The sequence below is a fragment of the Dipodomys spectabilis genome, unplaced genomic scaffold (genome assembly GCF_019054845.1).
Source record: "Dipodomys spectabilis isolate Male_0828 unplaced genomic scaffold, ASM1905484v1 ptg000477l, whole genome shotgun sequence".
NCBI classification, from domain to species: domain Eukaryota; kingdom Metazoa; phylum Chordata; class Mammalia; order Rodentia; family Heteromyidae; genus Dipodomys; species Dipodomys spectabilis.
The window spans coordinates 2,291,796-2,312,134 of NW_024871154.1; the positions used below are offsets into that span (position 1 = coordinate 2,291,796).

Below are 20,339 nucleotides of genomic sequence, written 5' to 3' on the forward strand. Positions count from 1 at the left end.
TCTTTATGGTACCTGGGACTTGCAGGCAATATTAATATTAATAATATTAATAATGGACTCTCTCCCTTTGACCGACAGGAGGAAGCAAGGGGCACCTGTAATCTGGGAATTCACTGGCAGAGGTGTGTGTCTCCATGCTGCTGACTTGGAAACAGAGCATGGCTGTGCTTGGCTGGGGGGAGGGATGAGCGGGCCTTATCCATCCGCAGCAGGGTTGGGTCAGTGCAGAGTGAATTGGCACAGTGTTTCTGTAGTGGGTGGCAGAGGGGGGTGATGGCAGCAGGGTGTTGCTCAGCAGTGGGCATGACACAGAGCTGGAGCTAGATGAAGAGGCTGTCAGTGGGATCGTCAAGCTCCTGAGCAGACTTGATTTTCAACCCTGGGGGGCTTTAAAGAGGGTCCTGCAATGGCAGGGCAGGGAGAGTTGGGAAAATACTTTCCTGCCATCTTTTAAACTCGAGAGCCATGGAACTTGAGTCACATGTAACCCAAAAAGCCAGCCCAGAGCCGTGGCAAGTCCAAGTGCTGAGGCCCTGGCCCATCCACTCTGCCTCAGACGCAGACAGCCTCTTCCCACTCTGTCTTCCCCACACCCGTTTGCTCAGACATCTGTTCCCCACCCACTTCCCTCATCACCACCCTCCTCTCTCAGCTTGCTCCCGGGCGGTGCTGTCTGTCTGCAGCACCCTCCCTATTCCTGTCACAGTCATGGACCCCCAGTCCACTCTCCCACACCGACAGTACCCTGCCATCCCCAGCACTGGGCATGGCTGGTCCCAAGGCATGATTCCATTTTTGCACAGAGTTGGCTAGGAGGCCCTGATATCAGGTTCAAAACTGCTTCCCAGGAGGAGGTTAGAGGGAGATAGTCCATACTGCAAGTGTGGATGTATGAAAACACCACAGTAAATCCCACTAATGTTTACAATTATATGTTATTAATTTAAAAATAAACAAATGTTTCGTGTGCTGGGCCTGGGCTTGAACTCAAGGTGTGGGTGCCTTTAGCTTTTTTTGCTCAAGGCTAGTGCTCTACCACTGGAAACACAACTTCACTTCTTTTTGACAGTTAATAAGATCTAACAGTCTCACAGACTTTCCTGCCTAGCCTGGCTTTGAAACTCAGTCCTCAGATCTCCACATCCTGAGTAGCTAGGATTACGGCACCTGGCTGTGATGCCTTATTTTTTTGTGTGTGAATCCAAAATGCAAATGTTCTGAGAGCTCTTTATTGGCACTTAACCTGCAGAGGTTTTTTTTGTTTTGGGTTTTTTTTTTTTTTGTCAGTTGTGGGGCCTGAACTCTGGGTCTGGGCGCTGTCCCTCAGCTCTTCAACTCAAGGCCAGTGCTCTACCACTTGAGCCACAGCGCCACTTCCAGCTTTTTCTGCTTATGTGGTACTGAGCAATCGAACCCAGGGCCTCATGCATGCAAGACAAGCACTCTACCACTGAGCCACCTTCCCAGCCCCATCCTGCACAGTTTTGAGGCAGATAATGCAGTCAGTCTGTTGCCAGGACACCCGAATCTTCCCCATTTTCCTTAAGAGTCTCCTCCTAGGGCATGCTTTGGCTTTCTCTATTTTCCCAATAATCTTTGAAGAGACCATGATACTCCCTGTGAAGTCTGACACTGACAAGCACAACAAAACTGTACTTTCTCAGTATAGGCAGGAATGTGACCGGTTAGCCTCCTTTCCATTACCACTTGAGTTTTTCAAGTGTGAGCAGTAAGCCCTCATGAGTGCCTGTGTTGTTCATTCATTTAAAATGATTTGTATGAACAGTGTACATGCTTTGGGGAGCACACCATTTCATCATTTGAATGCATTGCTTTCTTACCAGTAATGCAGCTGGCACATTTTCCAGTATCACATTTCTCCAGGCATGGTTTTTCACTGTGCCTCATCACTTTTCTGTGTAAGAGTGCGTGTTTTAGATGCAGACCTCATTGTTAGAAACCTTCTGGAGTCAGTGAAGAGTGGAAGTTGAGGGGGGATCTGAACAAACTATGTCGCCCATGGCTTTTTCTACTTACCAGCTGTGTGAACTTCAGCAATGGATGGTGTGTGTGTGTGTGTGTGTGTGTGTGTGTGTGTTTTACTGGGGTTTGAACTCAGGGCCTTGCACTTGTCAAGCAGGCACTGTACCACTTGAGCCACATCTCTAGTAGTTTTTTTTTTTCTTTTGTTATATTCCCAATTGGGTCTTGCATTAATGCAGAGACCATCTTGGATCATGATTCTCCTTTTGACTCTTTCCAGATAGCTGGGATGACAGGGGCACACCACCACACCAAACTTTTTAGTTGAGATGAGATCTTACTTTTTTCTGGCTGGTCTTGAACTGTGATCCTCCCAATCCCAGCCTCCCAAGTAGCCAGGATAATAGGTATAAGCTGCTGTCACTCAGCTACTATGTTCTGAAGCATCAGTTTTCTCATCTGGAGATGGTGGATGTTATGAGGACAGGGTCATAGAATACCTGGAAACTGCACGGCACACAGCCCCACGGATGCTGATGGCTGCCTCAGTGGCTCTCTGGGGGCACATGCTGCAGCTCTGGGTAGGAGTCAGCCAAGTCAGACCTTTGCTGATGATAGTGAGGCCTGGACAGTTCTGACCCCTAATTAGTGTTAGAATCCCAGCTCCCAGCTCCTGGCCAAGCACGGTGCCTATGTAGCAAAGCCTGGGGCATGGTCCTCTTGGCTGTGTGGAAACAAGGTCATGACAAATGATTGTGCCATTTCTGAGGGGATGGAGGGGCCTTGGGGATAAAGCAATAGTAGAGAAATGAATGTTTACTTTTAGGGGCTGAGGAACCTCCTCTTCACCCCTCCATGCAGCTCTGTATACAGAAAAGATCGATGGTATAATGATCTTAAAACTCTGCTGACAGCTGACTCTGCATGAAAGGGTTAGGTGAGAGCCACGTGCAGAGGTATCTTGTGTTTTTTTTTTTCCCCTTGAACTTGGGGCCTAGACACTGTCTTTTAGATTTATTCTTCTCAAGGCTGGTGCTCTAACATTTGAGCCATACCTCTACTTCTGTTTTTTTGGTGCTTAAGTGGATATAAGAGTTTCATAGACTTCCCTGCCTGAGCTGGCCTTGAACCAGGGTCCTCAGAACTCAGCCTCCCAACTAGCTAGGATTACTACTGGTGCGAACCACTGATGCCTGGCTATGGTGTCTTTCTCCCTATGAGTTAATACCTGTAAAGGACTCAGATGGAGGTTACAGTCACTTCAGTCCCTTATCCCCTAAAAAGGACTCTAGGGGTTCACTGGAAACCCAACATGGGGCAGGTGAGGGAGGGAACTATGGGACTGGTTGGAGGCACAAGAGGAGAAGCCAGTATTAGAATGCTTGAGAATTCTCTGAATCTTCCAACCTGGCCCTGGAAAGAGGGTGGTATTAGTATTCCCATCTTTCAGAGGAAGAAACTGAAGCAGAGCTGAAGCCACTAACTTAAGTTCATCCAACTGTAGAAGCAGAGCTGGGACCTGAACTCAAGACAGGCTTGCTCCTGATTTACTATCATATAGGTTGCCTTTTCCAAGGGCTCCCTGGCACCTTTCAGCCTCCTGACAGGGCATTTGCTGCATTTCTCTGTATGCGTGAATCCTGACATCCTGTCACACGAGACCCCAGAGTGCTCAGGTGAGGAGCTGTGGAATAACTTGCAATGTGTGTCTATGTCCCCCGAATTAAAGATAACCAAAGGTAAAAGGGGATATTTGGGTTAGGGTTTGTATAGCCTTTGACCACAACTGAGATAACAAGACATATTATCACCATAGCCCTCTGGCCCTTGTCTCCTAAGGGAAACGGACACATCCCAGCCCTCAGTTGAAGAGACATCCCTCAACAGCCTTATTCTCTACCATTGACCCCTGCTGTTCCCCAGTGGGCCCAGAGGGTAGCTCCAGATATGGAGGCCCCTGATCCAGGAGCAGTCAGGGACCTACAGTGTGGCATCGTTTTAGAAGAACAGACACGGGAGATTTCGGCCATGGGATCAAAGCAGGAAGAATCTGCAGTTGGCTATGGCTGCGGGAGTCCTAGATAGGAGTGTGAAGACAGGATGGCGGCATTGCATAGTGGCTGATAGTGAGCTGGTTGGAGTGAAGCAGACAAGGGCAAAGGTAAAGCATTCTAGCAGCACATGTCAACTCTGACCTGCACAGGAGAAACTTCACTGACACAACAGTGGCGCTGGACTCACCCCTAGGGTCTGTCTGATATACAGGAGAATTGGGCACTGAAATCTGATCTCAGGTAAAAGCAGGGTGGAGAACCACCGACCTTCAGAGACATTCCTTGGCCCCTGAGCTCTGGCTGTTGAGGCCCAGAGCACAAGGTGTTCCTGGCTTCCCTGACTCGTGTGGCTATTTAGTCCCATGCAACTCCTTACCCTTTACCTATAGAATCCTGGTGAAGGAAGGTGGGCCCAATCTCACAAAACAACCTAATTGGTCCAAGCAAAACACGATAATCGCATCCATTTCCCTTTTGCATCTTAAGAGATGGGTAGGTAATACATTTCTGACCAGTGATGTGTGCGGGTGCTTCCGAGAAAGATTTTTTTTTTCCCTTATTTGAAAAAGAGTGGAAAAACTGACAGAAAGGGGGAGAGGGAGGGAGGGGGATGAGGGGAGACAAAAGAGAATAGTAAAGAGGAGGAGGAGGTAGTGAGGGGAGAAGCTGGAAAATCAACCCATCCTTTCCTGCATTGGAGGTTTGTGGTGGCTAATGCAATGCCTGGTGCTTCAGGAGCCATCTTGTAATTATGAGGCAAAAACCAAGAAAACTGCAAAGAAGCTGACCACATCTGTGATGCTATTATTGCTGATTTAACTAACCTAGGATCTACCTACTCTGAATTGTATTGTTGTTGTTGTTGCTTACTAGGCCCAAGGCATTGATACTGGCTCTGGGGCTCTCGAGCAGTTTCCCTGACACCACAAAGTACAGGATGAAATTTAAGCACGGCAGGGTGAGGCCGAGGACATCATGTGTGTATATCATTTAGGTGTTGGGAAAACTGCTAAAAGAGCAAAAGGTCTCAGAATTAGCAAGCCCTGTTTCCACAGCCTGCAGGCCCAAGCCACTGGCTCTCACTCCATAGAAGGTGCCCAGGGCACCTCTGCTCTGAACTCCCAGGAGAGGCCTTTACCCACCTCCCCAATTCTCCCCTCCCCTCTGCTCCCTCTCTCTGCCATACAGAAGGGTCTCGGGCATGCTATGTAAGTATTTTGCCATATGCGCCATTAATTCCAGCCATTTTGGATTTTGGTTTTGAGCTAGGGTCTCACTAACTTTGCCAGGGCTGGCTTTGAACTCATGACCTTCCTATTTCTACCTCCGGAGCTGGGAGTGCAGGCATGTGCCACTGTGCCCAGCAGGGGACACCTTTCTTGTCAGTCAGTAGGGCTTGCTGCCTGACTTCCTAGCACCATTCCTTTCACCCTGCTACCCACTGAGTGTTCTATTTTTGCTCCACTGCTTCCGACCCTCTTGCCCTTCTCTTCAAACCTCCAGCAATGGGACATGAGTGGATGGAAAAGTGGAGCATCTCTCATCCCCCAGTTAAAAATCTGCTTTCTGAGGCAGTGGGAGTACTGAGCTATGAGCAGGTAGTCTAGCAGCCTGGGTGTGTCTCCATATGAGCCTTCTCCTGCTGACCTGTAGTGGGAGAGCCCCATGGCTTCCTCCCAGCTTGGTGGCTGTTTAGGTCTGCATCATGAAGAGGAGCTGCTTTTGGCAGGTAGCATTCGCTTTGCCTTGCTTATCTTTGTGGCCTCTTTCCCACAAGTTCTGACCATATTCAGCATCAGCTTAGGCCTTGGACTCAGGTTCAAAGAACAGCACAGGCCCACAGGGTTCTAGAGATTTTATTTGTCACCCACTGAGGTGAGCACATACAAAGTCTGGCCGGGCAGGGGTCTAAGATGCAGTGTCACAATGACCTGCCCTGGGTCACAGACACAGATCAGAAGAAGGGGTCTTGTTTCTACCACAAATCACTAAGGGGTTATCAAAATGACACCCTCGTTCCCAGTTCTATTTACACCATAGAGTGTTCAGAAGGTACATTTCTTAACACTAAAAATATATATACTTTGGAATCTCTAAAACAAAAATATCTCTAGCTCTACATGAGACCTACTAGAAAGAAGAACGTAGAAAACCAAAGGAAATGTACCAACACCCAGGGTGCCCCCTCTTGTGGGAAGGTTGCTCTATTCTTCACCTGTCATTTCTAACCAACCAACCAACCAGACAGACAGACAGACAAGAGTGGATATGGGAGAAAGGAAGGAGGGGAGGGATTTTGGTTTCTTTCACAAAAGGAGTGGTTGTGCATTCTGTTTGGTGGATCTGTTTCCAACATGACTGCATATGTGAAGTCAATGGCAAACCTCTGAGAGTGGCCCCAGCACGCTGACCAGTGCTGGGCTGAGGACAGTGTCCTGGGCAGGGTCTCCTCTCATTCCACACACATCCATGCCATTAGCTAGAAAGAAAAGGCTCCTGTTTTCTCTAATGCTGAAAGTGGATTAGGGGGCTAAGAAAAAAAATTCCTTTCCTCTTGGGAAGGATCAGAAGCCATTCCATTCCAACTTGGACACAGAACCTCCTGGAAGAATCATGCTGGTGGCTGAGTCATCTCACTTTCCTGAATTCTCCTGTTGAAAAGGTTCACGTAACACTTCTTGCCTCTTTCACACTTCAAGCAGTGATATACTTATTTCACACTTACTTTGGTTATGAAAATTACCCTCCTTTCTGATGAAAAGAAAAAGTAACTGAGTCAAGTGCCTGAGCTCTACAATTAATGGTAAGAGACCAGCGACCAATAAGAGCCACGCAGAATTGGTGGCTTAGAACGTATCTTCTACTTGGCTTTGGAATGTCTATTTCTATACACTGAACTGCAGATAGGCCTGAGCTCGAGAATCCTTATTCCCTCACCATAAGGAACACAAGCATCAGGACCCCATTCAGGGTCTTCTCATTGTTCTGGCCACTCCATGGCCTCCCATAAGAGTCAAGTGGAGAACATTCGGAGCAGTGACCCTGGATCCCTGCCAGAATGTGGCTTGAGAACCTGAGATGTATGAGAAAGATGCACTGACAAGCTGATAAAGACAGCTAGCGGTGTAAATGTTCTGGAAGGAGGAGGAGCTGTCTCTCCTGTGACAGATCTTCAGAGACACTGAGAAAGTGGCAGAACATTCTCAGCCATGTTTCTGATGCAGATCCAGAGGACTGCCCCTGTGCTTCAGGAAGGGTGACATGAGCAACAGAGACACTGACATTCACTGTGAAGATGAAGGAGAATTTCTGATTTCCCTACTAAGAAGAAGTCTGGAGAGCTACTGGATAGAAAATAAAGTAGCATGTCTTTTTTTTATGACCAGAATCCACTTGTAAACCACTGACTTACTGAAGGTCCCAGCTGCCGTACCCTGAGCTTTTATAGCAGATTTCTATCAAATGTTTGAGTAATTTCACATCCAGTCATATTGCAGACAAAAAAAACCCTATTCACATAGTCCTTGAGAAAACATAGTTCCTTTTCCCTCTACCCCGAAGGCAAGCTTTTACAAGTAGGGAGATAGGGACAGGGATATCCTGGCAACCCATCAGAAGTTGGAAATCATTTTTAACGATGAAGCATGTTATATAGCCAAACGCAGTTGACAGTTTCACAGTATCTTCCTCTGGTCTTCACTTTTTCTCTAGATCAACTTTCCTCTAACAGTCATGATCAGGAAGCAATTGCTTTCGGAGCAACTTCAGATCTGTTTCCCTTTAGAACCAAAGTTCTACTTACCATCATTTCTTTAAATCCCTAGCCTCCCTCCCGAGGTTGACAAGACTAGCCTGTCAGGGTACTGGCTTGCCAACATCCAAGCTGTGTCTAAGAGCTCCCCTTGTCATGAAAGAGGTTAACCAATTCTCTGGCTAAGCTACCCTGGGATGAAAACTACCCACCAATTTCTTTCCTAAACCAGCTCTTCTGTGTTGAGCTTCAATACCTTTTCCATTGATTTATCTGCCTGCATCTATCCTCAAGCTGTACTGTTGTGATGGAATCCTCTAGATGGGAAGAGGACATTTTTTATGTTCCCACAGGTAAGTACAAGAAGCTTAACAACAATAGTAAAAGCTTGTGGCTGTATTCTCACCAGTTTGTTCATACACGTGCATATATACTGCTGTTAATAGTTCACCTCCACTCCCAGTTTCTTAATTAGTTACTTCTAGTTTCACTCTGCTACCATGGTCACCAGCCACAGAAAGCAAGGAAGCAGCCGGGGCTGGGGTGACTGTTTGCTGGGCGCTGGGAAGAGGAGGCAGGGACAGTATGGAATGTTGAGATGCAGCCACCATTCGATGCAGCAGACAGGAGGCTGGCTGTTGTTTCAGAAAAAAAAATCTAATGGCCTCAAGGAAATGGGCACAGCTTCCAAAGTGGCCGAGGGTCATCAGGTGCAATGACCTGGGAGAGTGTGGCTGGGAAGGGAGTAGAAGTGTCCATAGGCTCCTTGGACTGCACTGCACGGTTAAGGGAGGCTGCTGAGTGTACACATGAAGCACAAGACATCAGTGTATGAGGAGAGACATTTTTCACTTCCTTCCAGTTGGGTTCTTCTCTGTTACAGCCTCAACAGATAAACTACTCACCAACCTCCCTACGTATAGGGTGGCTGGGAAAGTATGGGAGAAGCAAGATGGAACAAAAAGGAACATATTCTTGGGGAACCAAACACACAAAAAACTAAAAAGAAGCAAGCTCAAGAATGTAGCCACAGAGACAGCCAAAAGTCAATAGAAAAGCTTTCCCATTGACAGGCTGATTAAAACAACAACAAAAACTTTTTTCCAAATGAGGTCTCTAAAGAGGTATAATTGCTAGATTTGCCCTAAGGTGATGAAATGTGAAGCTTCAGCTCACCAAGTTTTTAATGCTCCTATAGTTCAAAGAAACCTGATTCTGTCTATTCCATGTAAAAGAAAGCCATACAGTCTTAAAAAAAAAAAAAAAAAAAAAGGCCATGTGAATAGCAATAAGACAAGTCAGGACCAACACCTGCAATTCACAGGACATCATTCCAAATATCTGAAAGCATTGGCTTTCAAATATGAATATTTTATTGGCTGGAGCCAATAAACACTGGGACAACAATGCATAATGCTGTGTAGAGCAGGCCCCCCACTAAGAGCGGTTGGTGTTTGTCCTGTACCAATTGTAAAATATCTTGCAAATCATCTCCGCATTAAAATAACTGTAGCCTGAAGAGATAAGAAAATATGGGGGGAAATGCAAGAATCCTTCAACATCAAAGGTCTTCAGAGAAAGACTAGAATACATTATTATGCTTTAAGAGTATAAGGAATGCCAAACTCAATAATGTTGGTGATCTTCCAACGGAACCAAGATTTTTCCAGGATGGAAAAGTGATCTATATGGCTGGATTCTCTGTGTGCTAATGACCTTGCTAGTCAACATTTGTGCACAAAAGAAGAGAAGGTCTACAGGAACTGGAGCCCAAGCCCTTGACATTCATTGCACTATAAAAGCAAAAGAGAAAAACCATAAATGTCATTTTAAACTAAATGCTTAAGCTGATTTGGCCACTTCTAGTTAATTTCCCAGTGTGGCTTGTTTACATTCGAGAGCCAGAACTTTGATCAGCCAAAAGAAATGCATGATTATGAAGACACCACATGGCTGAAGGTGGTTTTGGTCCATTAGTTGGCAATGGTCACTAATAAGGCAGCTAAAGAGACAATACATAAGCACTTAGATGTCTCCAGGACGGAATCAGAATGGATCCTCAAAGAGACAGCCGCAAGACAGCAGAGTCTCACAAGATGGCCAATAAAAACACTATATCCTTTCTACACACAAAGAACTGTCAAACCTTTCCTAGACACTATGACAAACGTTCAGGTTAGGAAGTCCTCAGTATCTAAACTAGTTCCTTCTGTAGCAATTTAGGCACATTCTCTTACTTTGTCCTCAGTAAGACCCAAGAGAAGATGTTTATTCCCACTTATCATTACTGATTTTCCCCTGAGGCCCCTTCTTAAATAAGCTAAACACTCCAATATCCCCTTGGCACTGTGTCCACCAAGGGTCTCACTGAGTTGTGTGGATTGCTGCTAGGGAATGATAATCAATGACCCACCCAGGTCAGAGGCATCTTCCTGGCTGTGGCGGGCACTGCCAATGTCCAGGTGGCTGACCCTGCAGGTGGTCATCCTGACTGCCCCTGGATCTACCCAGCACCTTCCATCCAGGCTGGGAAATAAACTGAGGCCTATATTGCCTGGGAGCTTGCAGATCCCAACAGGCGTGGGTGCCTCCCTTCCTCTTTGTTCTCTTGCTGCTCCCCCTCCACCCGTTCGGAAGAAGGACCTCATGAAGGAATCTTCAGTGGCACAGTGAATCCACGTGGCTCAGCTGGCCAGCAGAGAGTTTCAGAGAAAATGTCTGCAAATGGGAAGCTGGGTCTTTAATGATGGCAGTTCTGAAGAGAAAGAAGGAAGAGGAGAAGCCCCCAACAGGAGTGGTCTTCTGCTCTCACGTTCACATCTGGTGGCTGGCTGCTGGTCTAGGGACAGCTGGATGCCCGCAACGCACATCAAAAGTAACTGAATGTTTCAGCATGGCTTTGAGATGACTAAGGATGGAGCCAGACATGGTCTTGCTTCTTCTCGGAGAGACTCACCATTTTCTCTGTAACCAGAACTTCCCTGAGGCATTTCATGGCCCAAATATTCCATCTCAGCAATGACTCTTAGTTGAAGAGACTGAAGAAAAGTGTTACAATGAGACAAAAAGGGAGCACATGATTCATGCCTGCTTTTAACACAATACTTTGAAGATGTCACCACAATTTGAATCTGGCTATATTTTAAGTTCATTTACAAGTAGACTAGTTCTCAACTAAAAATAACTGTGTGCGTTATACATTTCGACAGCTGCCTGGATTTTCCTCCCAAGGAAACAAGAATCTATATTTCACTCACATTCAGCCCAGATTTATTTTAACTCATTCGATAAAGACATAACCCATCACTACCACCCACTGGTGGCTGTGACTCCTTAGAGCACTTATAAGCAACTTTATTATCATCCCCACTTTATTGCTGAGTAAACTGAGTGCTGGGGATGTAGCTTAGTGGGAGAGCACTTGACTGCATGTACGAGGTCCAGGGTTTAACATCCAGAAGTTTAAAAGAAAATGCCAGAAACAGTAGTATGTTGGGTCATCCACAGAACTAAAAAGAGGTCCAAATTTCCTGATTCCTAGCTGCCTTAAAAAAAAAAAAAAAAAACTAGGAAAATCTGAGTAGCCCTCCAATTTTGCTTTCTGACGACTTAAGTAATTACTTCAATAGTGTTTGGACTAAATTCTAGTCAATAGACACAAAGCCTACCTCAAGGCAGGCAAAACTGCATCAAACTTCTTCCATTTTCTTTGTTAACATGATCTATGCTATTGCAAATGACACACAGAATTTACTTTGCAGCAGAAAGAAACAGTTACATTTTGATATTTCAAAATCTTTACTTGGAAAACTTCTCATTATAGAACTTAAACAGGAAAAAACATCTGTGTCAATACTATCAATATGATTTATGGTGACAGTATTGGTAAGGCTTGAAGCCATTTTCAAGTTTGTGTGATTGCAGTAACCAGAGATGGCCTTTACATTTTGAAATGAGAACCAGAAAGAAGATTAAATACACTAAACAAATAACACTAATTTACATTCCAAAATAATTCTATCCTGAATCTGGACCTAAGTAAATGGGCAGCTCAAAACAACCTGTCACCTCAAATATTTAGAGTCCTTTTTAAAAAAAATTATTATTGGGCTTATAGCTATTCTTGTGGCAGCAGCCCTGAAGTAGTATTTGTTAGACAAATTCAATCTTACAACTAAAATACATTTTGCCTTCAACATTAATGCCATTTTCAAATGCTAAAAGTAAATAAAAAGCAGAAGTTATCCTTTTCTTTACCTTTTTTCCTTTGTATTTCCAGAATTCATACTGAGAGCTTTCCAGACTGTGGTTTTAGGCATTTCATCAGATATATTAATCTCAGAGGGGTCACATCTGAAATCAATGCTTAAGACAGTGAATGTCATACAACAACATATCGCTGTGATGACCACCACCCCATTGGAAGGGAAAAGACTGGTTTGAGGAAGCCCAGCTAACATTCCTCTTGCAGCCACTAAGGTCAGATCAGAAAGAAACACAATGGCTGGGAATAGTTGTGCACACTTGCAATTCCAGCACTCAGGAAGATTGTGGATTCAAAAGATAGAGAAAACATAAGCAACCCTTCTTGCACAGTCCTGGCCCAGAGGAAGGCACTCAGGACCCTGGCTTCTCTGCCTCTCCTCTGTGACTTGCAGCACACAGGGGGCATTCAGTACACAATGAAATGGAAGGGAATTTCCACTGGGCAAACTAGAAGACTGAATGCTTGTGACAACACCCCCACCACAAGGCCAGAATGCATAGAGAAAACCCAAACTCCTCCGTGTTTGAGAGCTTTACCTGAAACTGCTGTTCTTTCCAGGACTATTTAGTAACTTCCTGCTTTCTAGGGGGAACTTGTCACCCCCTATCTCTAACATTTTCTCAGCCTCCTGAAAGAAAAGGAGAATATGTCTTGGATCATTAAGATCACAATCTATTTTTTCTCACACATTTATTATAAGTGTTTAATTAGGATACCTCAGAGATATAACTCCTCACAAAAAGAGAGACAACCAAATATGAATAGAAATGGGAAAATATTAGAATGTAAATGTAAGCCTCTAAATTGAATTACAGTCCTACTAGAAATACAGGGGACAGGACACATTGACTAATACCAAGTAAGACACTTAGCAAGGCCTGTGGGGGACCCTGGAGTCCAAAGACCCAGATTCCTCAACAAAAAGAAAAAACATGGAAAAAGAACTCGTAAGAAGATTTAAGAAAGATACCAACCAATTACAATTGCAAATTGTTACAAAAAACAATAATTAGGAAATTGAGGAAATATGAATATTGACTTTTCTTCTCACTTTTCTGTTTAAAATGTCCCATAATAAAATATTTTCTTAAAGACAATGCTACTAATTCAAAGGAAAGAGAGAAACATGTACATACAAAGAGATTTAAAGTAGAATAATAATTAAACCTAGGTGTGAATCTGGCAAGTGAAAAACAAAGGGATTTGGTTACCAAATCCAAATATGAAGGGAAGATTCAAGCAAGATTCCTTTATCCATTCTCAGAGATCACCATGGGGAGATTGTCCCAGCTCCTAAGTAAGCCCTTAGGATGTCAGATATGCTGAATTCTCACGGGGCACCCCTATGAAACCTCAAAGTATACAGTTGGTACAAAGACTCTGACCTCTTCCTCCTTGGCCTTCTTTTTGGCATCATCCAACTTCTTCTTTTTGCTTTCAGGCATGAGATCATCTAACCAGCTCAGTTCTCGCTTAGAGAAGCAGAGATCCATGACTTTTCTAACAAAGACCAAGGCCAGGACCTGAAGAAAAATAAACTTGAGTTAAAGGGGGCAGATTCTGCCTTGAATTAAAAGCAAAGTCTTATTTTTATAGCAGACTAGGATGTTACAAGCAAAAGCAGAATCACAATAAATTTCCATGTATTGAGTGCTCTCTTCAGGGCAGATACTGAGTTGTTTGTTTGTCAGTAGTGGGGCTTGATCTCTGGGCTTGGGTGCTGTCCCTGTGCTCTTCAGCTCAAGGCAAGCGCTCTACCATTGAGCCACAGCGCCACTTCCAGTTTTCTAGTGGTTTATTGGAGATAAGAGTTTCACGGACTTTCCTGCCTGGGCTGGCTTTGAACCATGATCCTCAGATCTCAGCCTCATGAGTAGCTAGGATTACAGGTGTGAGCCACCGGCACCCGGCTTGAGTTGTTTTATATAGACTATTTTAACCATTATGATAACAGTTCAACAAAACTAATTTAATTTCCTCATTGAAAAGAGAAGCCAATAATCTGCAGATGGATCCAACAGATGCTTTTTCCTGGGCTTAGGAGTCAGCAGGAAACGTCGGAGAGCAGGGATGGAGAATTTCTGCAAGAGCTGGGCCACTCAGACACACCCAGCCCAAGCCTGCTTTACAAGGATGACAGAATTTTGGAAGACCTTCTTTATTCCCTCTGATCCTCTGCCTATACATTTCCCAAGTCCTTGCTTTCCACCTGCACCATGAATCTCTACCAGTTTCTTTCTCTACTCTCTGGCCTACTCTGACGCTCACTTCATAGGTAAGAGAACTGAGACTCAGAGAGTTGAACAGACTTAGCTAAAGTCTAACACATGATTTTTCCAGTAGAGACAGGGTCCAGTTACCTTAGCTACTACTCTATGTTCTTCCTATGATGGTGACTTTAGCCAAAGAGAATTAATAATAACTTAAAACCTGCCCTGGGTCAACTGGTATTCATCAGCTACATCTAGTGGCTAGACAAGAATGAGGCAAATCAAGCTTATTAAAATCTATTCACAGCTAGGCACTGGTGGCTCACCCCCATAATCCTAGCTACTCAAGAGGCTGAGATCTGAGGATCGCAGTTCAAAGCCAGCCCAGGCAGGAAAGTTGGTGAGACTCTTATCTCCAATTAACCACCAGAAAACCAGAAGTGATGCTGTGGCTCATGCGGTAGAGCACTCGCCTTGAGCTGAAGAGCACAGGTACAGCGCTCAAGCCTAGAGCTCAAGCCCCACAACTGACAAAAGAAGAAGAAGAAAAAGAAGAAGAAGAAGGAGAAGGAGAAGGAGAAGGAGAAGGAGGAGAAGGAGAAGGAGAAGGAGAAGGATAAGGAGAAGGAGAAGGAGAAGGAGAAGGAGGAGGAGAAGGAGGGGAAGGAGGGGGAGGAGGGGGAGGAGGAGGAGGAAGAGGGAGAGGAGGGGGGGTGGGGGAGGAGGGGGAGGAGGAGGAGGAGGAAGAGGAAGAAAAAGAAGAAGAAGAAGAAGAGGAGGAGGAGGAGGAGGAGGAGGAAGCAGCAGCAGCAGCTGGAAGAGGCACTATGGCTCAAGAGGTAGAGTTCTCACCTTGAGCACAAAGAGGCTCAGGGACAGCACATAGGCCCTGACTTCAAGCCCCAAGACCAGCAAAAAATAAATAAAATTCATTCACACCTCTAATATTTTAGAAATGAGCTGGCACTTCTAATTTAATGACTATTTTCTGATTAGATCCAGAAATTGATAGGATTCTTTCCAGTAGTTCCAAGGAATTTGCTATTAAAAAAAAATCAAGCCAGGTGATGGTGGTTCATGCCTGTAATCCTAGCTACTCAGGAGGGTGAGATCTGAGAATTGAGGTTCAAAGCCAGCCCTGGCAGAAAGTCCATGAGACTCTAATCTCCAATTAACCACAGAAGTGGAGATATGGCTCAAAGTGGTGGAGTGCTAGCCTTGAGAAGAAAATGTCAGGTATAGTGCCCAGGTCCTGAGTTCAAGCCCCATGACAGACAAAAAAAAATTAAAAATCAAACCCTTTAATCCCTTAATATAACACATAAATGTTAAACCCTAAATTTACTTTAATAAAATTGAGAAACCCATTTTATGTATGGATCTAAAGAATTAGAAAAAAATTACCAATATAATTACCATATAATCTAGCAATTCTGATCCTGGGTATATTTCCCCAAGGAATTGAAAGCAAGGATACAAACAAATATTTGTCACAGCAGCATGATTCACAATAGCCCAAAGGTGGAAGCAATACAAGAACCTGTTGACAGCTGAGGGAAACCCAAAATGTAGCCTATACCTACATTGGAATATGACTCAACCTTGTTAGAGTATGGAAATTCAAACATGCTACACCATAGATGAAATTTGACAATATTGTGCTAAGTGAAATAAGCCAAAAGGACAAACATGTGGGACTCCACTTACTGGGGTACCTAGAATAATAAAATTCACAGAGACATAAATTAAGGGGTAGCTTCCCAGGGGTTGGAAGGGAGAATGAAGAGTTGTATTTTATTTTATTTATTTTGGGGGGGGGGGGTCTGGTCGTGGGGCCTGAACTCTGGGCCTGGGCGCTGTCCCTCAGCTCTTCAGCTCAAGGCTAGCGCTCTACCACTTGAGCCACAGCGCCACTTGCGGCTTTTTTCTTTTTTCTTATGTGGTGCTGAGGAATCGAACCCAGGGCCTCAGGCATGCAAGGCAAGTGCTCTATCACTGAGCCACCTCCCCAGCCCCAAGAGTTGTATTTTAATAGGCACAGAGTTTCAGTTTTACAAGATGAATGAGCTCTGGAAATGGATGATGGTGATGGGTCAACAATGTGAGTGCACTTAATGCCAGTGCCACTGAACCATACACTGAAGAATGGTTAAAATGGGAAATCTTATATGTATGTTACTAAAACATTAAAAAATAATAGCTGGGCACCAGTAGCTCATACCTGTAATTGTAGCTATTCAGGAGGCTGAGATCTGATGGTTGTGGTTCAAAACCAGCCTGAGCAGGAAAGTCTGTGATTCTTAGTTCCAATTAATCACCAAAGAGCCAGAAGTGGAACTGTGGCTCAAGTGACTATCTTTGAGGAAAAAAAGCCCAGGGACAGCACCCAATCCCAGAGTTCAGGTCCCAGGTGGCACACACACACACACACACACACACACACACACACACAACCAACAAATAACACACACACACACACACACACACACAAAACCAACAAATAACACACACACAAAACCAACAAATAATTTACGTTAAAACAAACCTCACCATCATTGGGAAAACTATAGCAGCTGGTGATGCTTTGATGGCCCAGAGTAGGACAAGGCAGGTCAGCTGGATGAGCGTGAAGAGGTGTACTTTGCGCAGTGGCACATGTCGCAGATAGATAAAGTCTGGCTGGTGCTTTGCCGGCATCCCAAAAAGCTTCAGGCGATCAAAGAACTGAAAGGGGGAACTGGAATTTATTTTCAGGAGCCTTCTCACCTGCTCTGAAAATATCTTTTGCATTGGGCAGAAGTGGAAACTGAAAGGCAATCTGGCAAGGATTGGTACGTGACAGTCAAGATGTGAAGCCATCTTGTCTAATTCTAGGTTTAAACTTCCTCCTCCTCTTCCACACTGTGGCTCCTAAGAGCACTTACTTTAAAAAAGTAGCCAAGAGGATAAGCCAATAAGCATGTTTCTTCTTACTATCAAAGCACTCTCTTACCCTTCTTTGAGGGATTTGGAGCTAGTCATTAATGATTTAAGGTGAAAAGATCAAATGAAACCTCAAAACATTCTGGATATTAAAATTACAATAATGGTTATAAGAAAGAAAACATACACCTAGAGATTGAATAATTTGTCAAAATTATATATATTAGTTATATTAGGATATAAGAATGGCCACTCATACAAGGTACTCAAATTATTGATGAAGACTCCTGTTTTTCTCAATTTGACAGTTTCTAAGGAATGAACGAATGTGGGAAAAGCAGAGAACAAGAACAGACATCTGTTTACCTGGGGCAAATCCCACTATTCCTCAGCTGTGTTGTTGTTGTTTTGTTGTTTTTACCAATGTATCCTAAAGTTAAACTCCCTTCTCTCACACTTTAGCATTAAATCTTGAGTTGTCCATATATGAAAGACCGTTAGATGCTTAACCGGTTTTTTCAGAACCAACTTTCATGTCAAATAATTGTTGAATAGTCAATAAGTGGAAGTACACTCAAGCTGATATACTGTATTTTGCCCCACTGCCCAAGAAATTTCTAAAATAGCCCAATTCTCAAGAACTGATGCTCAGAGCAAGTGGCTCACAGCTGTAATCCTAGCAACTCTGGAAGCTGAGATCCAGAAGACTTGAATTTGAAGCCAGCTCAGGTAGAAAAGCTCATGACATGCCATCTCCAATTAACCAGAAAAAAATCTAAGCTGCAAGCATGGCTCAAGTGGTACAGCTTCCACCTTAAGACAGTAAGCCGAATGAGCAGGAGGCCCTAAGTCAAGACCCGTACCAGAAAAAAAAAAAAACACGTTTTTAGTGCTTTTCTTGAAGATCTGTCCCTCCCTGGTGAAGACAGACAACTTCACTTACCTGAATTCCTTGTAGTGAAGAAACTCCCATATAAAGAAAAACTCCATAGAGTACTGGCATCGGAATAAACTGTCGATGAAAGGGCAGAAAATCAAAACTAAGTTTGGTATCACAGCATATTCAAAACTATCTAAATTTCATTATCTCTAAGAATGAAACATAGTCACAAGATAGCTTCTTTCACATTACATCTGTTTCTTCTGTCTTTTCATAATTTAGAAGCAAAAACAGAGGCTGACAAAGATGGAGATTATTTTGTTCTGAAATGGAATTATTGTAAATTAAATAATAGGCCTCACATCTCACCCTTATTTGGCTCTTCTTCCTTTCTAGGGATGGGAAGATGGGGACACACACACACACACACACACACATTTTTTCCTTTTAAATTATCTGAAATCAAATTCATCTCCTCTGGGATTCAATGTATTTTAACATGGAATTAAAAAGGTTCTTTTTCCCTGACCAGAGACTTGATGGCAGGAGAGAATGATATGAGGGGAAATATTATTATTATTATTATTATTTTGTCGGTCGTGGGGCTTGAACTCTGGGCCTGGGCGCTGTCCCTCAGCTCTTCAGCTCAAGGCGAGCGCTCTACCACTTGAGCTACAGCGCCACTTCCAGTTTTCTGGTGGTTTATTGGAGATAGGAGTCTCACGGTCTTTCCTGCCCGGGCTGGCTTTGAACCGCGATCCTCAGATCTCAGCCTCCTGAGTAGCTAGGATTACAGGCGTGAGCCACCAGCGCCCGGCTGAGGGGAAATATTATTTTGAGCTTGAAGATTCACACAGCACCCAATTATGACCTTACCCAAATCTATCAATTTGGGTAAATCTTCCGAGCAACTCTGAAACAGGAAAATGCAGTCTACAGAACTGAGGCAAGCAAAGTTTTATAGCTGAAGACTAAACTCAATCTGCTTTTATTCTGGGATTACAGAACATTCCCAAACATGATTCCTCTCAGAAAAATCCACAATGGAGATTACATTGTTTCAGGTCTAGAGAGACTGGACAGCTCATTTCAGTGACCACCTTTTTGTAGAACTACTGAATGATGTCAACCACCAGGTTCCTGTGGCTAGATTCTTGGTACCAAAGCAGCAAGCTCTTTTCTCTCTCTCTCTCTTTTTTTTTTTGTCGGCCATGGGGCCTGAACTCTGGGCCTGGGTGCTGTCCCTCAGCTCTTCAGCTCAAGGCTAGTGCTCTACCACTTGAGCCATAGTGCCACTTCCGGCTTTTTTTTTCTGCTTATGTGGTGCTGTGGAATCGAACCCAGGGCCTCAGGCATGCAAGGCAAGCGCTCTACCACTGAGCCACCTTCCCAGCCCCAAGCAGCAAGCTTTGGTACTAGGAAATAGAAGTGGAAGGGAGGCTGGAGATGAAGGACAGAGAGTAAGGGGCATGAGAAGAAGTAGACGGTAAGGTTGAGGGGAAAAGGACAAGAAAATAGTTTATAATTCTTTACCACTCTCTCCATTGTCACCCTTAGAGGGCATTTGCAGGGCAGGCTAGGGTGGTTAAAGATTCACACACAAAAAAAAGGGAGAAAGAAGGCAAGACAATGTTCCAGAATAGAAATATGGCATAGAGCTTTCCTTTTCACTCCATTTTCCCAGATGCAGATCTTGTGATTAGACAAGACTTTAAAGGCACCTGTAAAAGTGTGTGTGTGTGTGTGTGTGTGTGTGTGTGTGTGTGTGTGTGTGTGTGTGTGTGTGTCCATCGTCTCCAAGGAGGAAGAAGAGCCAACTGGGTGAGATGTGATGCCTATGATTTAACTGACAGATAATCATTCCATTTCAATCATACCACTGTCAGCCTCTGCTTTTGCTTTTACTTCTAAATTATGGAAAGGCAGCAGAAACTTAGGCAATCCACAGAATCTTCTCTTAAGTAGGTCTGTTTGTTTGTGCCAGTACTGAGGCTTGAACACAGGACCTTATATTCTTGCTTGGCTTTCTTTACTTACCGCCAATACTCTATCACTTGAGCCATGTCTCCAGTTCAAAGTATACAGCAATAGTTTGTGTTTGTGTGCCAGTATTGAGGCCTCAAACTTGCAACTTTCTTGCTCATGGCTGCTGCTGTACCGTTTTTCCTTGTTGACTTACATTAAGCCTCTATATTGCTAAACACAGCGGCCTTGGTTTAATCTTCATTTTCCTAGACCTCGAACAAGCCCTGCCTTCTTGAAACACTTCCCT

General features: G+C 44.2%; 1 protein-coding gene across 2 annotated transcripts in view; it reads right to left on the reverse strand.

Moving 5' to 3' along the window:
• Positions 1 to 7,561: 7,561 nt before the first annotated feature.
• Slc4a8 (solute carrier family 4 member 8) overlaps positions 7,562 to 20,339 on the reverse strand; it is a 70,902-nt gene continuing 58,124 nt past the window's right edge. For both annotated transcript variants that reach the window (XM_042668761.1, XM_042668762.1), the window contains 6 exons: positions 18,131 to 18,199; positions 16,816 to 16,989; positions 13,441 to 13,578; positions 12,592 to 12,683; positions 12,046 to 12,141; positions 7,562 to 10,826 (listed from right to left, as the gene is read on the reverse strand). In XM_042668761.1, the coding sequence (XP_042524695.1) occupies positions 10,814 to 10,826; positions 12,046 to 12,141; positions 12,592 to 12,683; positions 13,441 to 13,578; positions 16,816 to 16,989; positions 18,131 to 18,199 (582 nt within the window). In that variant the 3' untranslated portion in view covers positions 7,562 to 10,813. The remainder of the gene's footprint in view (positions 10,827 to 12,045; positions 12,142 to 12,591; positions 12,684 to 13,440; positions 13,579 to 16,815; positions 16,990 to 18,130; positions 18,200 to 20,339) is intronic.